This window comes from Strix uralensis, chromosome 8 (genome assembly GCF_047716275.1).
Source record: "Strix uralensis isolate ZFMK-TIS-50842 chromosome 8, bStrUra1, whole genome shotgun sequence".
Lineage (NCBI taxonomy): Eukaryota > Metazoa > Chordata > Aves > Strigiformes > Strigidae > Strix > Strix uralensis.
In genome coordinates, this window is record NC_133979.1 from 7,999,081 (window position 1) to 8,023,025 (window position 23,945).

General features: G+C 52.3%; 1 protein-coding gene across 1 annotated transcript; it reads left to right on the forward strand.

The window, feature by feature from the left end:
- The first annotated feature begins 9,630 nt into the window (after positions 1–9,630).
- On the forward strand, positions 9,631–12,017 carry DMRTA2 (DMRT like family A2). Its single transcript, XM_074877172.1, has 2 exons — positions 9,631–10,283; positions 10,503–12,017. Exons 1-2 carry the CDS (start codon positions 9,791–9,793, stop codon positions 11,375–11,377), a joined length of 1,368 nt encoding a protein of 455 aa, XP_074733273.1. The 5' UTR covers positions 9,631–9,790; the 3' UTR covers positions 11,378–12,017.
- Positions 12,018–23,945: the final 11,928 nt, after the last annotated feature.

Genomic DNA, 23,945 nt, shown 5'->3' on the forward strand with positions numbered 1-23,945 from the left:
GCCGCCCCTCCTGGCGTGGGGAGGAGCCGTCGACGGAAAAATCCCCCCCCATCCCTCCCCGGGCACCGGAGCGCCGGCGGCGGGCGGGCTGGAGCGCGAACGGCGCTCGCCCGGGCGGAGCAGCGAGCGGCCGGGCACAGGGCCGCCGGGCGGGCAGCAGCGAGGCCGCGCACCGAGCGGCCCGGCCCCGGGAGCGCCGCGCCGGGTGTAAGCCAAAACGCTTTTACGGTACCACGGGGCCGCCCGGGGCAGGGCCCAGCCGGGGCGGCGGTGCCAGGCCGCTCCCCGGGTCCCGCCTGCCCGCCCGCCCTCCCGGCGCAGACCCTCGGCGCGGAGCTGGCTCAGCACGCCGGCCCGGCTCCGCCCGCACAGCCGCGGGGGAATGTGCCCTCGCCAAAAAAAAAATAGTGAAAATTAATAAAAAGGATAGAAAGGGGGGAAAAAAAAGCCAACAGCTGGAGCGAGGCCGCTCGTTGCTGTGGCTTTGGCGAGCGTGGGGCCGGGGCGGCGGCGTGTGCCCTTCCCCACGGGCGTGGGCGGAGATGGGGCCGCTCAGCCCCGCTCCGGGCGAGGGGGCGCGCTCGCAAAAAATGGGCATTGCCGGGAAAGAAAAGAAAAAACAACAAACCATCAAACACATGGAGCCGAAAGCCCTGGCATTGCCCCAGCGTTGGCCGGTCCCGCAGGGCTGGTGGCAAGCGGCGCGGCACGGGGACGGGGCTGAACGGTGCGGCGGTAGATTGCGGATGGTCCATCATTAACTTAAGAGTAGTCTGTGTTTGCGTAAGGGGCCCATTAAATAGCGTATGTTAACTGTAAAAAGAATACAATTTTTTTTTCCCTAAATGCGTGGGGTTTTTGATGATGCTGCTGCATCGTCTCTCTTCTCCCGCCCCTCTGCAAACACTCTCAATATGTCTCTTTAACGATATAGGTTGTATTTATCTACCGCATTCCGGCAGGATCGTTAAACCCCTGAGCTCCTCGGGCAACAAACAAGGAGGGGGGCGTGGGGGGGAAATCCTCCGGCAAATCCGACTGGGGCTGTCATGATCATGAATAAAAATAAAAGGCTTAATCTTCTGCTTTCGGCTAACGAAACAATTTAGCCTCCAAAATATGGAAGCGCTCCGATGCGCTGAGCCGGGCCGGGGCAGGCGGAGGGGAGCGGCCCCGCGGCTCGGGGCGCCCGTCCCGCTGCCACGGGCGGGGGCACTGCCCCGGCCGCCCCCCGCCCCCCCCCCGGCCGGGCCGCCGGGCCCCAGCAGGCAGGAGGGAGCGCGAGGGTTTTTAATTACACTCCTTCCCTTTGCTCCCTTCATTTTTCTGCACCCTTTGCAGCGAGACACACTTGGAATCAGAGTGGTTGTGACATTTTGGTGGCAGCTTATTGTGCGGAACACTTAAAGTTTAAAAAACAAGCCCCATAGAAGTTGAGGGGCTTAAAGCAGCCCCCTTTGTGGGGCAAGACATAGAGTTTTGATTCTGGACAATGGTGTTTCTCAAATTTCTTCCAAAAACCTGCACCCCATCTGTGATCTCAATGAAATCGCTTTTCTCTCTCCCTTCAATTCATTTGGCAAAGGCGAAGCAGATGCATGGGACGGGGTCTGAATTTTAATTATTAGGTTTTACCTGAAACAAAACAGCAAATCCTTTTTACCATGTGTTTGAAGTTAGGAGACGGGTAGGGGAATATAAAATATAATTAAAAAGCTCTCGGATCGTTAGGGAGCTGACAAGAGCCTTTTTAATGAACCTCTCGGAGCGCCCTATAGTAAATTAGCGGAGCGGGGCTTTCCTGAGTCATTCTGCTTCTGAACTGCTGCCTCCTCTTTACCTGCGTGTGTGTGAGTGTGAGTTGTGTTTCCACGCCGCAGGCCCACGGCTACAGCAGAGGCTGCGGCACACGCGTGTTTTCCTGTGCCACGGAAAGCGCCCGTGGCCCGCCGGCTCCCAGCGGAGCTTTCGCTGCTCCGCAGCCACCTGCAAGGTGATGGGGAGAGGAAGGGGGCGGGGGGCAGCCTGTGCCGAGCCGCCCCCCCGCCCCGCCGCTGCCTGCCCGGGGCCCGCTCCACCGTCCCGCAGGGGTTTGCAGCGCTCCCAAACGCTCCGCGCTCCCGGGGCACCCCCCGCCCCCCGCCCTCCTCCCGCGCCCTCCGCGCATTATCTCAAAGTGCATTTAACCATCAATAAGGTGCGAAGGGAAAATTGTCTGTCACTTTAATCCATGCCCGAGGGGCTGGGAAATAAAAAAGGGAGAGGGAGAAGGAGGGAGAGAGAGAGAGAGAAAAGGAAAGGTCTTAAAGAGCCTAAAATCCACACAAGAGCTGTGGGAATGCGGGAGCCCGGCTCTGCTCTCCCCGGCCATCCCTCAATTAGCAGTGAGCTCCCCGTACAGGGGAGAGCTGCCTTCCGAGCCTGGTTTGGGAGGGGATCGGCTCCGCCGCTCTTGCTGCCCCCGGAGAGCGAGGCAGCCGCTCCGGGGGGAGGCGGGGGGCAGCGGGGGGCACCCCCGGGCGGCCCCGGCCCGTGCTGGGCTCCGCCTGGGAGAAAGGGAAATTCCTGCCCGCGTCTTTCTCAGCTGTGAATTCGCTCAACTTGTCTCTCGGAGGCGGGTGGGAGAAGGGGGGGGGGGGGGGGGGGGGGGGGGGGGGGGTGTCGGCGTCCGCACCCCCCCACAGCCCACCCCCCCGCGCAGGGCGCTGCCCCCCGGCTGGGGGCGCCTGGCTTTCCCCCTCCGCAGAGAGAGGCTGCCTCCCCCCGCCCGCTCCGCTAAAGCGATTAAGATTTCTTTCCCCTTCCTCGGGAAGCCCCAGAGCGAATCTCTGCCAAACCCGGGGGACATCAGCCAGCGCCAAAGGCCCGGGAGACGGAACCCGGATTTTTAATTTTTAGCTCCAGCACATGGGGTGGGGGGGTGGGGGGGGGGTTGAGTGTGTGTGCTTTTTTTCGTCTTTCTGTGTGTCTGTGTGCGTGTGTGTGGATGGGTACGAGCTCTCAGAGAAAAGAAATTTTAGAGTAACAACTAAAGGCTTTCTTGTGCAGTTATTTTAAGGGCTTTGTTCACTGCCTGAAGGGGGATGCGCCCATTTGTTCGGGAGGGGATTCATCACATGCCCCTTTCATGTGAACCAGAGGTTAACAACCTAATGAGCACTTGGTGAAGAGATGAAGCGTGTAAAGAGCCCGATTTTCCCAAATCCTGGGCTGCTGTCTTGGGGATGTGCTACTCTAACCTCTGCTGGGCTAATAGTCTCAGCACTTCCAGCGGGGAGGCCCCGGGAGGCAACCGGGTCCAGCAGCGCTCAGGCAGGGCAGCAGCAGCGAGACAGCCCGTTTCCAATACCCCACCGGGGAGCCGGGGGGGCCCAGCCCCGCCGCTACATATGTTGGGTCAAGTCTCCCCATTGTGAGCGTGTAAAAAGGTGTAAAAACTCAATCATCTGTAGCTTTTTTAAAGGGAGGGCTTACCCTGGATTTGTTGCATAATGGATTGTTAAAAAAGTAGAGGGTTGAATTAAAACTGTTCCCTAGTCAGTTTTAATTAGACCACTCTATTTAATTAGCAAAGTTGAAACATGCAATTAAAATTAGCTCAGTTTAGCACATATTAAAGGAAATGGGGGACGCGGCTCCGGCTCATATTAAAGCGAGTCGGAGGAGAAATGGCGGAGAAGTTTGAGTCTAAGTGAAATGACTCTGTAGAGGTAATTCAGCGAGCGACCATCTGTTAGCGGACCCGCCGTCCTCCCCTTAATTACGAACCCGCTCCTAATGTCTCTGCAGTGACCGTCCCCTCAACGCCAACGCGTTACACACGCCCGGTGCCGTTGGACGGTGCAAAGTACTTGGAGAGAGCTCCTGGGTGTGTACCCATGATGTGCGGGTTTCCAAGAGCTGGCACCGGGGCCGGGGGGTGCCCGGTGGGGTCAGGCAGCCCCGGCCCCTCCGCCCGCCTCCCCGCCGGGCAGCCGCTGGGCTGCGGGGCGGAGAGGAGCCCACGCAGGAATACGTGGAGCCCCGATTTCCCCTTATTTCCTTCCACGAATCTCTCTGCCTTGTCTTTTTCCTCCCCCACTGGGAGCCGGGAAATCGAGTTAATAATGTTTCAAATACTTGAGAAGTCCGGGCTAACGGGAGCTCCGTCTACCTTTCCCCGCTCCGGGATCTGAAGAGGTTGCCTGGACTAGGAGGAATGTGGCTTTTTCTTGGGGTGGGGGTGGGGGGTGGGGGGGTGTGGGTAATTTTCATTCTTGTAATATTGGTTTGGGGATAATTACTTTTAATGTCAAAAAGATTTAGTTTAATATCATCTCTATTAGGCTGCTGGGCGGATAATTAAAAGTGAAGATGATAGCAGCAGGGAAACAGATGGCATTTGCTTACTTTGATTCAGTAGGTAAATAATGAAAAAGTCAATGGCAAACCCCCTAGAACAATTGAAACCTTAAAGAGCACTAACATTAGCAGGTACTTACAAACTGTCTTCCGCTAAGAACGAGATGAAAATACACTAATCAAGAACTATATTTCTCTGGGATGCTTCCGGGCGCTGCGCTGCCTCCGGGCGTGCGTGTCTGCCTTCCCCTACATGGCAGCCAATAGACGGGCTCTTTTTAATTAAGATTTTACTACTGTAATTGGGGGAAGATGCAGCAGCACCGTTGCATGCAGCCCTCTCAAACTTTTGCACGGGAGCAGCGATACGTAGGAAGCCTTTAGGTGAATCAATGGGAGTGAGGAGAGAAATAAACACCGGGAAGATCGGGTCTTCTTAAAAATAAATATAAAAAAGCCGTCTCGTGTTTTATCGAGCTGACCCAGATGTGAGCGCTAAGTCGTGGGCGCCGACTTCGTGCGTTTCGGGAGGCTGCCAGAGTCACACACATAACGGGGATAATTAAGCAGCAAACCGGTGCACCACGCAACGAAACGCGACGTTTCTTTTAATTCCTGTAACGAAGTGACGTCGCTTTTCACGCGTCCGGAGGGCGCAGGCTGCCCAAACCGGGGGCGACGTTGCGCCCCGTAATCTCTGGCTCTGACCCCCCACCCCGGGGGGGGCTCCGCGGGGCCGGCAGCCGCCTGCGCCCGGCTCGGGCAGGGCTCTCGCCGCGGGGCGACCCGCTCGCCCCGGGCCCTGGAGCTGGCCCAGAAGCCCTGTGCCAAACCTGGGCTGCTCCTCCGGGGCCCGGCGAGCCCCTGCGGGGGGGGGGGGGGTGAGGTGGGGGCGGGGGGGGGAAGAAAGGAGCTGGGTCCACGCCTCGGCTCTTCTCGTGGCTTTGACGGGCGTGGAAGGAGCTCCCGGAGCCAAACCGGGAGCGAGACAAGCCTCGGGGGCTTTAAAGTTGCATTTCGTTGGGTTTGGAGGAATTAATTTCTCTTTCCTCCGAACCTCGCGGCGTCCCGCTCCCGTTGCCCGGCACACCCTCCCGTGCAGCGGGAGCGCGGCTACTCTGGGGGTTCCTAAAGCAAACAGCCCCCCCCTCCAAGAAAGACACAAGAGCAGGGATGTACATGAAGATTTTATTGTGCATCGTCAAACAGAGATGAATTGCAGTCGGAGAGAAGGGGGGAAGAAGGGGGGGGGGGGTCAGCAACAGCAACCCCCCGCCTCCCGTACATGCTCACGCACACAGACAGGGCTCTGGCAGGCCGGGACAAAACTGGAGAAAGCCCTTACCCCACGGCAAGCCCTGGCCGCGGCTTTGCTGATCCGGGCTAACTCACAGCCAAGTTGTGTTTTGTTTGAATAGAAATCTGTGAAATGTGCGCACTGTTTGTCTAGGTTCACAGTGAAAGCTTCCAAAGGAAAATAAGGAGAGGGGAGAAATTATTAGTATTAAAATATCAAACTAGCGAGAAGTGAGGCTCCGGGCTCCGAGGCTCTCCTCTGCTAAAGGCACTTTGTAAGAGAACAACAACAAAAAATTAGTTGCATCCCGTTTGAAAGTGCCCCCTTCAGCGAGCGTAGCTGGAAAGAGGAAAGAGCGGAGTTTCTCGGGGCCGGGAGGCGTGTGTCGAATCCGGAGGGGAGGCCTCGGCCCTGGGGTCAGGAGTGACCTCGGCGGCGAGCGGCGCTTTCCCGGCAGCGGCGGGGCCGCGGCTTCGCCTTCAGCCCCCGCTCGCCCGCCCGCGCCGGGGCTGCTGCCTGCCCGTGCGGGGCCGGAGGAGAGAAGCGGAGGGTGCGAAACCGTTAAACGTTCGTGAAATACTGGGGGAGCTTTTGGCAAATGTCCTCAGGACTTGCTGATGCCTGGGGCTGCGTTACGTATTCTTGCAATAATCATTTTATATACTTTTTTTTTTTTTCATAACCCCCGACTATTTCGGCGTTGAGATTGAAACTGAGCGTGATATTTAAAAAGCGACGTAGGGTTCAGTGTTTTGGATGAGAGGGTGTCTGTAGCGCTGGCTTGGGATAAACAGCAGAAACGGGCGCTGCGCGTTTACGTGCACAGCGCTAGGACATTGTGTCCTAACTCTTCCTACATAGTCACCGGGGGATGTGCTGCACCAGCCTTGAGATAGAGAGATAGAGATGCTCCACATTATGTGTTCAAACTTCCACACCGCCGTTTGCAATGTTACTAACGGCATGAGGCTCTGAACAGAAATCACCGCGTTTCACTGCCTGGTTAATAACCCACTGTTATGTTTTTTGGTTGTGGGTTGTTGGTTTTTTGTGTGTTTTTTTTTTTTTTTTTTTTTCCCCCCGCAGCTGTTTCCAAAATAGATCGTTTAAAACCGCCATACACGGAAAGGATAACCCAGCCCTTTAATTTAAATCAAAACTGAAAGAAAAGGGAACCGGGGACATCAGTGTAACCCGTGTCCTGTATTGGTGATGGCAGACTGCCTCGGGGGGGAAAGGGGAAGGTGTTTGCAGAAAAAAAACCGCACCGCAAAACCAAACAAAACTGCCAGGAAGAAGGGACAACATTTTCTCCATGGTAAGCCGACATAAAGCAATAATTTAATACTTTCTCATTCAGTCTGATCGAGTTCTACGAATTCCCAATTAAATCAGACGATCTGAGTAATTCTCCCCGGAGAGTAAAATTAGTGGTTGCGAATAAAATTAAATCGGATATTTTGACTTCGCGGCTGTATTAAATAAAGGTGTTATAACACCTAAATCACGAGGAGTGGGTGGCAGCTGCACACACAGAAAGTCGGGCGGGAAAGCATTCATTTCTTAAAAAAAAAAAAATAAAAAGAAAGAGGAAGAACGATGTAAGTGTAATAAAAATATTGGCAAGTTTGAGGGCTCTGCTACCTTGCAGTTGTGCTTCTCGCAGCCACGGAAGGAGTGTGACTGAAGGGAAGGGGCTGCGGAGCATCAGCGAGCGCTGCTTGTCCTGCGGCGGGGCTGCCCCGCGGCCCTGCGCGGCACTCCGCGGCCCTGCGCGCTTCCCCGGCCGCGGAGGGAGCGGCGGGCAGGTCCGACATGTTCCGAGGAAAGGCAGAGAGGGGCTTTCCCTCCTCCCGGCTCGGGTGCCCGAGCGCGGCGGGGGCAGGCAGCCGGCCCCGGGGCAGCCCACCCGGGGAGGCGCCGGGAGAAGGTCTCGCAGCGTGTGACCGCGCGGGTGGGGGTGCTGAGGCGGCGGGGAGGGGGGGCCTCAGCCACCAGCCCCCTGCAGACGGTTCCCGCTACGGGGAAGGACTTACGGACACATGTAACAAAGAACTCTAAAAAGTGCCGAGGAGGATGGAGATCCCTCGTGGGAAACCGAGGGAAGAGCCCTAGGGAAAGGAGTCGGCGTAATTTCCCACCACGGCTGCCGAAGTGCTGCTACCTCCTCCCCGTTACCAGCGAAGGTGACGTCAAACCCGGGTGGTTAATGCTAAAACAAAAGCTTCGGGGTTAATATACAGTTACCAGCCCGACAGCCTCCTCCTCAAAAATCAGTCCCTCGGGTTTTCTTGTCCCCGCGGGGAAGGCGCCTGTTGAACACGTAGTCACGCAAACAGCTGGAGGAGAAAGAGCGAGCTGCACTTTCTGGGGCGCGACGGGCGAGCAGGGCTCGCCCAGCCCACGGAGCGCAACAAAATACGGAAAGTCATACTCACCTCGGGCTTGTCCCAGTGCAGCAGCGCTTGTGAGAGTCACCTGCAGCTGTGGAGTGAGCGAGGGAGGGGAAGGGGGGGAGAGCGAGCGAAAGGAAGAAGGAAGGAAGGAAAAGGGAAGGAATGAGGGAAGGAAGGAGGGAAATGGGAAGGAAGGAGGAGGGAAGGGAGGAAAAGGGAAAGAAGGAAAAAGGAAGGAGAGAGGCATCGTTGCGCACTATTATAAAACAAAATCTCCGAGGGGAGGGGGAGACCGTACACTGAATTGTCACCTTCCACAGTATATTTTCCCCCACCCTTTGGACAAGTGACACTCGAGAAAAACAAAACAAAACAAACAACAAACCCCAAACAGCCGGCCGGGCAAACACGGGTCCCACCGGGCTGACTAAAACCGAGCGCCAAACTCTCCGGTAGCGAGAGGTCGGAGCGGCTTCCGCGCGCGCAGGCCTGTCCGCCCGCCCGCGCGCGGCGGGAGCACACGCGCACGCCCACGCCCACGCGCGGACCCCGCGGGTGCCCCCCGGGGCCCTCCCGGCTCCCGGCGGGCGCGGCGCGCTCGGGCAGCCGCCGGGCGGACGCGGCGGCCCGTCGGGCGGCCAATCAGAGCGGCGCTTCCCGCCCCTGGCCAATAGCAGGCGCCACATTGTTGTCAAATGTTGCCTAATGGCAACGCGGGGCGCAACAATAGCGCGAGTGGCGGCGGGCGGCGCGGCGGGCAGCGCGCTCTGCCTGCAGCTCCGGCCGCGCGGGCCGCACGCGCCAGGCGGCGCGGGGCGGCGGCGGCGTGTCCCGGGGGGCGCGGGGGGCCCGCGGCACCTCGGCCCTGTCTCGCCTCGCTCCGCTCCGGCCCTGCCTCGCTCCCGGCCCGCCGTCGGCTCTGCCTGCTCCGCCGACGCCAGCCGCCTGCCCGGGGCTCGCCGCGGCGGGTGAGCCCCGCTGAGCCGAGCTGGGCCGCGGGCGGGGGCTCCCCTGGCCGCGGGCTGCCGACCTCTCCGCCCGGCTGCGGTGCTGCTGCTCGGCAGACGGGGTGATTTTTTTTACTTTTTTTTTTTTTTTTTTTTTTTGTTAATGTTCTCTCCTGGATTTTAGCCTCCGCGGCTTGTGGCGAGGGATCCTGTCGTTGAAGGTGCCGGACTGCTCTTTGAAGGGACGCTTTTAATCTGTGATCGTAGTTAAAGGGGGAAGGGGGAGCCGAGTTTAGGGAGCAGCTCGGGTTTCCACCGGGGCGCCGTGGGGAGCGGCGGTGCCGCCAGCGCGGACGGGAGAGCTCGGCTTTGAGCCCGGCGTGATGGACTTGGCGCTGCGCTGCCAGATGCGCACGGAGAGCGAGGAAGCGAGAGAGATCTAAGTTTTCTTGGATTTTCTTGTCTTAGATTCGCTTTTCGGGCGCGGAGGGGAGGGGAGAAGGGCGCTGAAAGGCTCCTCACCGTCGCCTCCTCACTTGAACCCCCACTCCGGAGCCGTGTGCCGGCGCGGGGCGGGGGGGGGGTGGGACGGGACGGACACGGACACAGGGGCGGCGAGAGCGAGGCGAGGGGACAGGCGCTGGGGGTTTCTGCATGCCCGCCCCCGGGGGCCTCCGTCTGCCCGCCACGCGTGATCGTGCCTGAAGGCGCCGGGAGCTCCACCGCGTCCGGGCGCGGGTGCGCCGCGGGGGGCTTTGGGGGGAAGCCAGGGAGGGGGGCGCTCGCTCTTTCGGGGCGGGCTCGCCAGGATGGAGCTGCGGTCAGAGCTGCCCAGCGTGCCCGCCGCGCCCCCCCCGGTCCCCCCCAGCTCGGTGGCGGCGGCGGCAGCGGCGGCGGCGGCCACGCTGCCGGTGAGCGTAGCCGGGAGCTTGCTGCGGGCGCCGCCGCTGCTGCTGCGGGCGGCCGAGAAGTACCCGCGGACGCCCAAGTGCGCCCGTTGCCGCAACCACGGGGTGGTGTCGGCGCTGAAGGGCCACAAGCGGTACTGCCGCTGGAAGGACTGCATGTGCGCCAAGTGCACCCTCATCGCCGAGCGGCAGCGCGTCATGGCGGCCCAGGTGGCGCTGCGCCGCCAGCAGGCGCAGGAGGAGAACGAGGCCCGAGAGCTCCAGCTGCTCTACGGCACGGCCGAGGGGCTGGCCCTGGCGGCCGCCAACGGCATCATCCCCCCCCGCCCCGCGTACGAGGTCTTCGGCTCCGTCTGCGCCGGCGGCGGCGGCGAGGGAGGCGCCGGCGCCTCAGGTAAGGCCGCGCTCGGCGCCCTCGGGGACAGCGCGGGACCGGAGGGGGGTCGGGGTGGCGGGGGGGGAAGGAGCTGGGAGAGGCGGCGGGGAGCGAGGGGAGGGGGAACACGCGGACCTGCCGGGGAGAGGGCGGGTGGCCCCGCCGACAGCCGGGGAGCGCCTGGGCAGCCGCACTGACGGTGTCTCTCCTTCCCTCCCCCCCTCCCCCGCCCCGCAGAGTCCAAGATGCAGAAGTTTGAGCTGTTCCCCAAGACGCTGCTGCCGAGCCGCGCCGTCACCCCGCAGCAGGCGGGCGGGAAGCCCCTCTCCCCGGACGGCGAGTCCGTGCCCGGCACCTCCTCCCCAGAAGCTCGCCACGGCTCGGGCTCGGAGAACGGGGACGGCGAGTCCTTCCTGAGCTCGCCCGTCTCCAAGGGCCCGAAGGAGGGGGAGGAGAGCCCGGGCTCCATCAGCCCGCTGGGCTCGGACTCGGGCTCGGAGGCGGACAAGGACGAGCAGGACCCGTCGCCCTCGGCCGGCGGCCGGCAGCGGACTCCCATCGACATCCTGACGCGCGTCTTCCCGGCGCACAAGCGCAGCGTGCTGGAGCTGGTGCTGCAGGGCTGCGGCGGGGACGTGGTACAGGCCATCGAGCAGATCCTCAACAACCGCGGCCCGGAGAAGGGCCCCGAGGAGGGCTGGGCGCGGGACGGCGCCTTGCAAGGCCTTCCGCCCACCCCCGCCGCTGCCGCCCACCACCGGCCCTTGATCGCCGGCGCCATGGCCCCCGCCATCGGCACGCTGGGCAGCCGCTCCGCCTTCTCCCCCCTGCAGCCCAACGCCACGCACTTCGGGGCCGAGGCCGGCGCCTACCCGCTGGGCACCCACCTGGGACTCAACCCCCTGCGCCTCGCCTACTCGGCGCACAGCCGGGGACTGGCCTTCATGACCCCCTACTCCACGGCCGGGCTGATGCCCACCCTCGGGTTCCGGCCACCCGTGGACTACGCCTTCAGCGACCTCATGCGGGACCGCTCCGCCGTGCACAAGGAGCAGGTCTACTCCGGCGGGCTCTACGGGCCCATGGTCAACAACACCCCCGAGAAGCAATAGCAGGGGGGGCGGCTTCCTAAAGCTCCCCCGTGTCGAGGTAGCTAGGTAGGCAGGGGTGGACGGACACGGGTGGCTTGCTCTCTCCCGTACAGGCGATGGTTGCGTGCGGAGCCCGGCACGGACAGACGTAGGTGTATTAAAACGGTGATAAAGGTGCACTTTCATTGTCCAGACATGAGTCACTCTTTGTTGCTTATGGCCATAAGCATGGATATCCTTGGTGCGTCGTGGGGTGTACACACACACACACACACACGCTCTCCCACACACATACATATATATATGTATACTAGCAAGTGTATAATGTTATAAAATGGAAATCTAAGTTATTAATGTAACTCGTAGGTGAACTTGGTATTAACGTTAAGCTAAAGGTTAGACAGCTCATTGTAATACTTACCAGGCATATAGATTAAACATATTGTCAAATTGAAAGCCTTTTCCTTCCCGCCCCCAGAAATGTTACGATCTGTATATAACATTGGAAAGTAGATATATTTGTAACTGTCCGTAGGACCCCGGCGCCAATGGTGTATGACGGTTTAATAAGCCTCCTTCATTTGTGATCTGCAAGAAAATTGCTTTCTTGTTCCGATGTAGCAAACTTCTTGCTGTTTCTAACAGGTAATTCTGTGTTTCCATTTCATAGAAATAAATGTTATTTTCTATTAAAAAAAAAATCGGTCTTATAAATGGCAAGTGGTATTTTATGAGACGGTGGAAGTGTGTGTTGGGAAATCCGTTTGACAAGTACAGTCAGTATTTAAAGGAGTTTATGCAATTAGTACAAACATGTTTACTACATTTTTATCATGGTCAAACCAGATATTCTTCGGAAAATTTATAAATAAAAATGAAGCGTACAAACCAGAGCAATTTCCTTATCAACCGAAATTGTCAAATACATTTATTTCTGGTTCTGGTCTTTTTATTATTTACGCCAGGAAAAAAAAATATCAGAGGTGTAAATTTAAGCAGGCTTTTTTCCTTCGATATCTCACCGATTTTTGTCACATTTAGGAAATCTGCCATTGTCGCAGAGAAGAAAAGCAAACGCCCGCCTTGCCGTCCGCGGGTTTTGTAGCAACGGAGAGGTACTTTTCCCTCGTATCTGAAATCTGAATGTGCCTTTTAATTGTTCCTATATCAAGATAAGCCGAGACATACATAATAATGACAGTTTTCCAAAACGTAAGAACGTGTTTGCGACAGGCATGAATGAGTTAAGCACCACGAGCTCAGTGTGGGGGGTACGTGCAGGACAGATTTTGCTGGTTTACTTTTGGAGTTGTGTGTCCTTCCAAATCTTCCCCTTCATTTCAAGAGTAAAGGCTACACGCGTGGGTTGGTTTTTATTTTTTTTGTTAGCTTTTTTTGGTTTCTTTTGGGTGTTCTTTTTTGTTCTTTTTTTTTTTTTTTTCCAGTGGTGTCCGACTATTCTTCAAAAAGTAAGAAAGGCGTTCCTCCCTCTATGTATTCATTTATTGCGATGAGTCGGCGGGGCAGCGGGCGTGCCCCCCGTGCATCCAGAGAGGCGATCCTGCCGAAAGCCGGAGCGCGACTTTCCTACCGGTCCTGGGAGTATTTGGCCCAGGAAAACTATTACTCACAAAGACCAAGTTCAGTGCATGGTTGAATTAAGACTGTAAAAGCTCCTAAAGTTGGTTGGTATGGAAACCTAATCCCACCGAACCGCTCCGTGGCACAGCTGGACTGTTTACTTTCTCACTTCAAATATAACTGTGTAAACATTGGCTCGGAGCTGACAGCGTGGCTCCTACCAACCAGTTAATATACTGGTGGGTCTGGGAGGAGACGCGTCCCGCCGTAGCTATTGAAGGAAGCCCCTGGGTAAAATCAAAGGACGGGAGCAAGTAAAATGCAATTCTTCCTTCCCTCGCGCAATTGATCAATCTGGATACAATTTTAAGATATTCTTAAAAAAAAAAAAAAAAAAGTAAATATTACAGATTACACCTAGGTAAATACTTTTGACCCTGATCCATCCTGGGAGCAGCCAAATCAATATCACAAGGGAAACTTTTAAAAGTCTCGTGTTCCAAGAGCGAGTGAAACTTAATATTACTACAATAAAACGGTTTAATAAAGAAGGGCTTTAATAGTGAGCTAATTTGATTGAGTTTCCTAATTCCACTTTAATTGGAAAAGGAGTTGTCTGTTTGGTTATAAAGTGCCAGGGTTATGTTAGACTGGATAAAAAAGATGGACTTTGAGCATCTGAATAAACTTTTTTCCTTTTTTTTTTTTTTTTTTTTTTTTTTTTCGGTTGGCAGCTGACTTTGTGCAGGATGGGTTTCCATATCTAAGACTATGAATGGGCTACAAAGAGCTGCTACTTAAAGAAATCAGGTCGCCACATTTCTCCCATTCTAGCCCCGTTGAGAAGGGCTTAGGAGCTGTTGATTTAACTCAGCTCCCCTTTTAATTATAAAAGCCATTCTTGTGTAGTTAGGCGAGCAGGACAATTTATCAGAATTGTTGCCGTGTCTTGGAGGTTGGCTTGAGCTTGGATTTATACAACCGACAATGGGGATCACGACGATTAACTTTCATATGGATAGTTTAGGCTGTTAAATTGGGGGGAGTAGGAGGAGGGGGTAAGAGAATCTGATACATTGTCCCTACTGAGGTAATTCGCATAGATTGAAAAAAAAAAATTAAAAAATCCCTTGGGTTTGGGACTGCCTCGGAGAGGTTCGTATACAGCCTCTAGCAGAACATAAAATATTCAGGTCCCTTTTAGAGTAAAATAAAATGCTGTCGCTTGAATAAAAATCCGCGGAACCGAGTATAAATTATTTGTAAAGCAGGGAGGCTGCGGGCGAGCTCTAGCAAACTTCCCTGTTAATTAAATCTTAATCCGTGGGTCGCAGGAAGCGGCGGGGCTCTAACAGCGGCTGCTGTACATAGAGCGGGACACGTTCCGGAGTTATATTAACTGCACTGGTGTTTAATATGAATCAGCCCTAATCCACAGCATAATAAAGATCAAATTAGACTAACCATTTAGTAGCGAAATGACATTCCTTCACCTAAAATGAACCTCTGCGCGCCCTGCTCGCTGCGAGGCCGCCGCCGCAGCCCGCCGGGGCCGGGGCCCACCGGGCCGAGCGAGGCGGTGAAGGGTACGGGTGTGGGGGGGCTCTTTCACATGTTGGTTTTATTTTGAAGACCGAGGGGGGAGGCTGCGCTGCCCTCCCACTCTTTGCCAGAGCCGCCTCTCGCCCACCCCCCCCAGCCTCGCTGCGCCCCCCGCAAACCCGCCTTGCTGCGGGGGCCCTGGGGATAAAGGAGCCTCGGAGCGAGGTCGCCTCCCCTCCGGCTCCGGCCCTGCCTTTTGCTCCGCAGCAGCCCCCGGCGTGCGCCCCGCCGCCTGCCGCAGCCCCGCGGGGCCCCTCCGCCGGGGCCGGGGACCCTCCGCGGGGGCTGGGGCGGGTGACGGTCCCGCTTCCGCGCTGTTCCCCGGGCAGCCTGTCCCGTCCCCCGGGCCGCTGCGGCGGGGGCAGCGGTGACTTGTGTTGCTGGAGGCCGAGGAGCGAGACCCGACCCCCGAGGAGCCGGGAGGGCTCCGGGCCCCGCCGCCGCGGCTGCCCCGGGTCTGGCTGCCCCGTTTCCCGGCCTGAAAGCCGCCCCGCAGCCAGAGGAGGGAAGGGACGGGCCGGAGCGCGGCGGGGCGGCCCCGGGTGCCCCTGGCCGGGGCGGGGCGGCCTTTGTGCCGGTGCCGCCATCCCTCCCGCCGTGCCGGCGCTGAGCAAACACAGCTGCTGCCGGTGCGGCCGGGCCCGCGGTGGCACCGCTCGGGGCGAGAGCGGCTTTTACCCGCCCGCCCCGCGCCCCCGTTCCTTGACATCTCCTCTGCCGTGTCCCCTTGGGTGCGAGCCCAGGGATCTCGCCCGCCCGCGGTCGCGCAGCGCCGGGGCGGCTGCGTCAGGGACACGAACTTCCCGCGTCCCCCGGGCGAGGGGACACCTCTGCCTCCTCGAATCGCGCGGGCATACCCCCTGTGTTGTCACAACATCCCCATGGCAACCGCAGCAATTACTCCCATGCCAGAACAACAATAGGAAAGTATTTAATATATTTAAATGTGATTAAGCAGGTGGAAAAGCCGAGGAGAAGCGGCTCCGGCGGACGAGCCGGCGAAGCGCGGCTGCTGCTGCCGGGGGGACCCCGCTCGGCGGCTCCCGGCTCCCGCCGCCTCCGGGGGCTCCCGCCCGCCCCGGGGAGCAGCGGCGCGCCTGGAGCTCAACAGATGGAACCGAGAGGAGTACAAATATCTACAACGGGAGCGGAAAGGGCCGTTTTGCTGTTTTCCGTTGCTTTTAGCATCAATGAAGGCGAGTAAAAAGCCATTCCGATTTCCACCTCCCGCGTTTCAACAACAATACTAAAACTCCGTTGCAAAAATGATTTTTGCCCTGTTACTGTTCCTTTCCCATTTCCCATTTATTTTTCTATGCCTTTTTATTAGCGAAAAAAAGAAAAGAAACCCGCTGTTGGGCGTAAGTTTGAAAAATAGAAATAAAAACCATGAAAAAAACCCTGACTCGCACAATGCTGTTTTGCATTTCGTCTCGAAAACGAGCTTCTTCGGGGGGGAAAAAAAAAGGAAAAAAAGAGAAAAATAATTTTAACAGACGTTTTAATCGAAAAACTATTTCTCTTCCTCGTTTCTATGTTATTAGGGAACCTAATAATCAGTGGAAGAGATGCTCCCGACTTAAGCCGCCAAGCACGCTGCTGGGCCGGCGGAGGGGACCCGCTGCGACCGGCCACCGCCCTTCTCCGGGAGCGGCCGAGGCTCGACCAGCGGAGCCCCGGGAGCTGGGCAACCCGCCGTGGCCTTGACTTCACCGTTAGATTGTGCAGCTGGTTGCTGGATTTAGTGGGAATTGTTGAGGGCGGCGGGAAAGGAGGGTGGGGTGCTGATGCGGGGGAGGTGGTGTTAATGCGAGGCAGGTGGCCAGGGGTGGGGAAGAGGTTAAAGGGTGGGGGAAGGAGCTAGCTCACTCTGTCTAACACGGGTGTAAGGTGATAGAGCTGGAGAAGGTAGGTTTGCAAGGAAGTCTAGTGTTGGGTAATGCTGAAGGTGAAAGAAGTAGGGAGAGAAGGGTAGGGGTGAATTCCAGCACAGAAGAGTAGGGCAAGGGGCTGACAGGGTCTTAGGCTCATGAGAGCTAATGGAAAACTTGTATGAAGTAGTAAGGGCTGGGCAAATACTTAAGAATCACTAAAATAAGGTCTTGGTGTCTGTATTACAAGAGTGCAATGAAAACGTTGTGTCACTTGCTGGGTGTTGAGTTTGAAGGACAGCCATATTAATGAAAAGTGTAAGGCAACTCCTTGGACTGTATTAAAAGTCTATTGTAACATGCCTTTCCTGAGGGAGCCTTTAAGACTTGATTATACTCTGCACAGGCTGAGCAAGGTGGTACTATGTGGCAGGATTTACATTTTCAAGGAAACTATGAAAAGCTCTTAATTTCAGCTATAGTAATATTGGGTGCTGTACAGAGGTCAGGAGATTCAATTACATGCACACTCATAATACAGGCCAAGGGCTGAGCGAGTGGCCATCAGTGAAAAATAGTGATGGGTGTTTTTACAGTGACTCATTGATTGTTCATGTGGAAGAAAGTACATCAAGAGAGATGAAAATGCTTAAAGACAAGAAGATATTACTACTAGTCCAAACGGCAACGCACCACTTGCTAACCATTTCCAGCCATAACAAAGTCTGAGGCCTGTTCTATCCAAATGCTAGTGTAAATGTGTGTTCGACTTCACCCCAGGTGTGAATTTGGCAGATGTGGACAAAGGCACGATGAGACACCCGCCCGGGGGATAATTCTGTTTGGAATGTTGTTTTGTGCAGTCTTGGATTTACCTGTATGTGGGAGTTAAAGTCTAATCTTAGATTTTATCTTAACTCCTTGCAAACTCTAAGCTGGGGGGTAGGGGGGGAACACAGCTTCCTGACAACTCTGTTTTGATGGTCTGGAAAAGGAAAATCTTGTCATATACTGCTTTATGGATTAATTTTCTGTAAGAGATGGTGATATGTGGGATACATTTTGATTCCTGACTTCACACAGAAGCTCTGCCTAAATGAACTCTGTAATGCAGATCTGTGAGGGGTAAGGATGGATCCTTTAGCATGTTCTCAGTGTGGGTGTACTTGTAGCTAGTATGGATTTGGAGAGTTTTTTTCTGTCTTGTATTCCCTACTTTCTTGTTTTGGATCTTATTAATGTGCTGTAAAGCTTGTAAGAGTTATGCTAAAGGTTGATTCTGCATGGTTAAATTTTTTTTCCCCAATACATGAATTGAGGAAAATGACTGGATAAAAGCATAGATGAATTTCAGAAAAAGATGTCAAAATCTCTTGAAAGCAGGTTACCCAAAGTCTTATTGCTTGTCAATAATTACAAATCTACTATGCATATCTCCAGAAGGTAGTTGACCATTTAACCAGGCAAATATAATAGATGGGCAGGATCTGTGCAAATTTGAGTAGGTTTGTGACAGCAGGGCAGGTTCCTGGGGGGAGGCGGGGGGGGAAGAGGGGAACGGACAAGAAACCAGAAACAGGGAGTGGATCTTTTCGTGTGGTCTGACAAGCAGATGGAAAGCATGAATTACAAAGGCTTTTAAAAGGATCTGCTTGGGGTTTATGTTTACAGAGAGATTTAACAAGACTGGCTGGCCTTAAAATGCTGAGGTTGTTGCTAAAATCAGATGTTTGGAAGTGAAATGAGGTACTAGCCCTGGATCAGAATATAGGAGAGGTTCACAGAGATTCAACAAGACAGGAGCAGGGCCAGCAAGGCAGGGCCCCTGTAAACCATTCAGCAGATCCAAGAAGGGCTTAAAGGTCAGCAGGACCTGGAGTCAGGGGAGGAAGGAGGGTACGACCTCTGCTAAAAGGAGCTCGATCAGAGACCGTGAGCTTCTATCCAAGCATAGCAATGGCAGCATGAGAAGACAGTCAGAATGAGCTTGGATTTGTGCAGCAGGGACTTACTGATGAAACAGCTTTGTAGGGAACAAAGGTATCAAAATGTTACCTCACTTTCTTGTAAGTGGGATATGGGATATTGATTTTTCTCTCACAGCTTGGGGAAGCCCGTGGTTTACCTTGGGTAGAACCTATGGATTTCCTCAGTTTTCTAAATTTGCTGCTTGAAAGGTTAGCCATAGATATTTACAGCCAAATGAATGGGGCAAATAGTGGAAGTTATAACTTAAAGAGCCTTTGCTTTGTAAGGGGAGAGTCAGATATCTTATACTGGTTAGGAGAATCTAATTAAGGACATGTTCAATAGGAGTAAATAGCAAATGATCAGACAGTGAAGACGAACTAAAATTGCAGTTCTCGGTCCAGTGTGCTAGAATGGAGTTGTGTAATTCCTGGCTTTTTCCTGCTTAGAGGGATGAATTATGTTTAATTTCTCTAATCGTGCTTTTTATCCACATTATGAAGCTTTACTTTGACACAGAGAAAATAATCCTAATGCAGTGGGGCCAAGAGCGGGAAAATGCTCCAGTAGATTTGGCAGGCAAAACATGGCCCCAGCCCCTCACTACAATCTGTACCCTTCTTCATGAAAGCTTTGCCTTGACCAGTAGGGATTAGGGAGGTGTTTTCAGGATCTCTTCTCTACAAGAGTTATGTTATAGTCTTCTCCCTGTTCAATGGGTGAAAAGGATCCCAAAACACTGGTGGAATTTCATTTTTCAGATCTATTGGAAAATATCTTAGAACATAAGTAGTAGTATAAGACTTGCTGGATTTGGGGGAGAATTCATCCACCATGTGGTTTACAAGCATAATCTGTTGCCCAAAGTACACCAGACAAATGAGTTAACCCAACTCTAATTTATCAGGAGTGTAGTGGTATCAAAATATTCAGGATGTACCCCAAACCCATGTCGGATACTTGGAGAAGCTGGCAAAGACATTATGGTATGTTTCACCATTACTAAATTATTTCCTAAGCGTTACATGAAAGTGCCTATGGATTCTGATGCCAGGCTGAAATGTATGTTAACTGGCCTGCTGGCATCCTGTGCATCTTTCACTTCCTAATTTCCCTCCTGGGAGAGGGCTGAGCTATTTTTCAGAGTCTAGTAACTTGATCACCAAAAGAAGAACAGGCTTTATCTTGGCAAGCAAGGATATGCACATCTTAGATCTGGAAAGAGCTTGAAACCTGTGTGAGACAAGGATGTCAACATGTTTAGCTAGCAGGGTTATTTCTAACTGTAGAGCAGGGCTGACAAAATGGCTTATTTGGCTCTGGAGTGGGAAATGGCTCTATTAAGCTATAAGTCTGTGGTGATGGAGGTGACAAGTGATAGGTGTGCTCTTAAAAGCAGGGCCAACCGGGGAGCTAAGGCTATCCTAGGAGCCTTATCTCCTGAGTGATTTTATTCCTCATCACTGAAATGTCTAAGGAAAATCAGTCCTGATTAAATAGGCTGAACTGAAAAATGGCAAATGATGTTCCATAAACTGTAAAAAGCTAAGACTGACCTGGTGAAGTCATTGGTAAAATGTCTGGTTTTCTTGGATGCCTCAGCAGGGTAGATGCTGCATCTGATGGATGTCGATGATATTGGGCAGAGGCGCTCTCATTAAGAAATTGCCTGCTGGAACTCCCTCCAGCCATCTGGCATCCAAAATGCAACAGCAAAAAGGATCCTGTTGGTGATTTTCAGTAAATGTTTTGTACAGAGCCATCTTTGTTGACTGTCTCTATTGTTTTGCAGATGTTTATGGTATCATGAATCTTTTTTTCCCCCCATCCTTAATTGAAATTCATGGTCCTGCAGTTCAAGGATTAACTTTGTTATAACAGAAATAAAATTTCTATGAATTTTTTACCCTTGAGAACCTTTCTTTTAGACAGATCCTTAGACCATACAAATCTGAAATATTTACAATTTTAACCCCTGGACTACCATTGTGCTTTTTAAGTTGTGTGGGTTTTTTTTAAGTTCTGCATACAGATGACTGGTTTTGACTGTTTTGTTCTTTGTTTTCTGAGTATTGCTTCTAACTTTTGGAAATAATAGGTTGTAGCTATTTTTCCTAAAGCTTTTGAAGGCTTTATGAACAACAGTAATAATGAAAATATTTTATTAGTGTGTATCACCCTAGTTGATGGTAACTGGGTCTTATTTTGCCACAAATGACAATGGCTTAGTCTCTTTTCCTCCCAGTTTAATTTCTGGTGTAAGTGAGGCTCTCAGATGTTACACTAATAGATTCTGGACTCACTTGGGCAAGAGCCGCCTTTGTTTCTTCATAGACCTAAGCACAGAATATTATCTTGAAGCAGGATGCACAGCACCAAAGTGCTTCCTGTGGTAGCAACATGCTGCTAGTGCTCAGTGGGTGTGAGCTCCTGATCCGTTCTGAGATTAATCCGAAAATGAAATGATTCTTGAAATAGGTATAACTGATGCTTCAGCTGAGTGTGGTATGCTTAAAGTAAAGCATATTAACTTCTTATATCAAGCCTTTTGAAAGGTACAATTATCCCTTATCTTTGCAGGGTGGTTTGTTTAACTTTCACTGGATTATTCTTATGGAATAAGAATGAGATAGTGCTGTTGCAGAGGAGCACTGGGACCTTGCAAACGAAGGAAGCTGCGAGGTTTTGTAGTGAAAACTGAACATATGTCTCGGAAGATTTGGTTTGTGTACTAAATTCTGCTGCTGATTTACCAACACTGTGTGACCTTGAGCTACTCAAAACAATTTGTAACTTTTTAAAAAGTGACTACTGATATTGACTGTCTCCAGTTTCAATATGAGACACATAAGGCTTGAATTGCAGACTTTTGTACTACTTGAGTATTTATTTTTAATAAGGGTCCTAATTAAGCGTGCAATCTCTGTTGCAGGAAAGCTCTCCTGGACTCTGTCTTCATTCATTAAAATGTGTCAAATTCCTCAGAGTTTAGAGCAGAGCTCTAACAACAGCAAAAGAGACCCTATGTCCTGAATATATACCAACATGTGCCAAAGAATATGCTTGTTAATAAGTACTTCTTCAGTGATAAAGTATAGCAACAAGGGGTTATATATTTCCTCACTTTCAGCTACACGAGCAGAGCCCCTGACTTCATTCAGGAAGCTACACTGTTGTGAGACATGGGAAAGTAAAATACCCTCTGCTTTATAATAAGTCATTCCAGCTCTGTCTAATTAACACTTCTTAGTGTTAATTGTAACCCTGTGTTCTGTGTTTTTCAGGGACAGTATTTCCCAAGTACTGCTGATGAAATGTCAGGCAGAGGTAATAATTTTGTTTTCCTTGCTATTATAACATTGTGCCATAGATATAGTTATATACAGAGATACATGCCAATCAGCCAACAGAGCAAACAAGACGAAGAAGTAAAAATCTTCTCCTTAGAGAGCCCCTTAGGCAGACAATGAATTATGAGTTTTTCCTCTGCCTAGAGAACTTGCAGTGAAAACAGCTATTCCTACTGGCATTCCTCGATTAAAAAAAAAAAAAATTTAGGTGGCTTGTTTTATTAAATCAATAGACTTAACAGGATGGAGTGGTGGAGTACAAAAATACAAAATATTTTCTTTACATAATCTGCAGAATCCTACAGGCTTCTAACATTAACGCTACAGAATGGCCAGTATTTGCAGAACAGCATTTAATGAACAATAAAGACATTCATGTTGTTGGAAGGGGGAAAATCCTGTTGGCAGGCCAGCAAACCTATCTTGGTTTTGTAGTCTGAAGGAAATGAGAGAGTACTCAAAGAAAGTGGGAACATGAGATTCACTGTTAAAACATCACTCCAGTGCTGGCAACGGGACTAGTGCAAAAGACAAGTAAGAAAGTAAGGATATGGGTCCATGGCATGTCACTGATGTTTAAGTAGGATTTTTCTTTTGGAATGCAACTTAAAAATTGAAGGTGGAGTTTGGTCTGTGGCAAGAGAATGTAGAATAATTGCTGTCTCATCCAAACAATCTTGTACATGACAGCAGGTGGGAAAGTATTCCTGATGGCTCAATATTTTTATGAGAAGGTGAAAGTGAGAGAGACCTGACTGAAGATAAAACCAAAACCAAGCAACTCCCTATGATGAAACATGGGGGAAAAAAAGGGCTGTTATGTGAATGCCAACTGTAAGATGAAAATACAATGTCCAGTAATTTCAGTCACATCCTGTACAATTAAACTAACAAGCATTTTACCTTTTTTTTTTTTAATGGGAAGAGGGTCCCAAATTCAGGCCTAGCCCTAGTCTTTCAAATATTACAAATTTCTCCATGCCACCTAATGTAACACTTGAACTTGCAGAAGACTTGATGGCCCAGTGAAACCTCTGGAAGCGCTTTGACATGTTACTCTTAAGATATGACTGGTGTTTATAGCCTGGTGGTTATTTTGTATTTACTTTGTTACTTTGTTTTATTTTGTTACTTTGTAGTTTTATTCCTAAACATCAGGGAGGAGGGAGAGGAAAGGCTGAAATTCTCTTTCACTGGATTGAGGCTGATATAACCAAAGGGAAAATTTCAACACAATATTTCTAACCTACATTGAAATGCATTGAATTGCATGTGAAGTACAGACTACTTCAGAGGATGGCAAAAACCCCACAGAGTTTGATTTTTTTTTTTTTTTTTGAATAGCCCATGACTGCTACTTTACCATTATAGACTTTTGCTTTATCTCTAAAGAAATTCACTTTTTGATTCCGCTTGGCTTGTCAGCATTGCGGTTATTCTACGGTTGTGTTATGTAATGAAAATTGCTCATCAAAAAGCTTACTTACAGGTAGGAAACAAGTGCCCTCTGAAAAAGAAAAGCATTATTAAATGATTGTATGTTACAGAAGAAGAAGAATGTGTTGTTCTACGCTTCTAATAATATCAGGTCTAGACACTTCCTTATCATCAGTATTTCTTTTTCCTTTACATGAAATACCGATGGTAAATTTGACTCAATCACTTCTCAGTGCTTAAAATGTTTAACTGACTTTTTTGTCAGAATGCCATTATTCCTAAATTCTGAATTTCTCATTGTTGAGTTCTGTGGGGTTGTTTAATCATCTTGCTGGAACAAAAAGGAAACATGAAGCACAAATGAGTCCAGAAAAGTGTGAAGCTGAGGTGCAGCAGCTTGCTTAAGCTGGAGTGCCTGCTTCTAAAGAAGAGAAAGGGCTGGAGGAAAAAGGGAAAATGGCGACAGGTGGTTCACTAGGGGTGGAGGGCTGTTAACCCAGATGGGCCCTCTGCAGACTCTTGCCTCACCTGAGAGCCCAGCCAGGCTGGGGGCCTGTTTGCACCTGCACGCTTGGAGGTGGATGTGTGGGCTGGTGGTGTGTGTGCAGTTAGTACAGCTCTTGGGAGGTACTGTGTTTTTTGGACAAGATGAAGACCAAGCCTTGAACCCCTGCCAGCCTTTAAATATCCCCTGGCATTCCCCATGAGGACAGAAGGCAAAGCCAACTGGTGAGCAGGGCTGTAGCTATGGCCTCAGCAGGTGGCTGGGCTGGGTAGTGC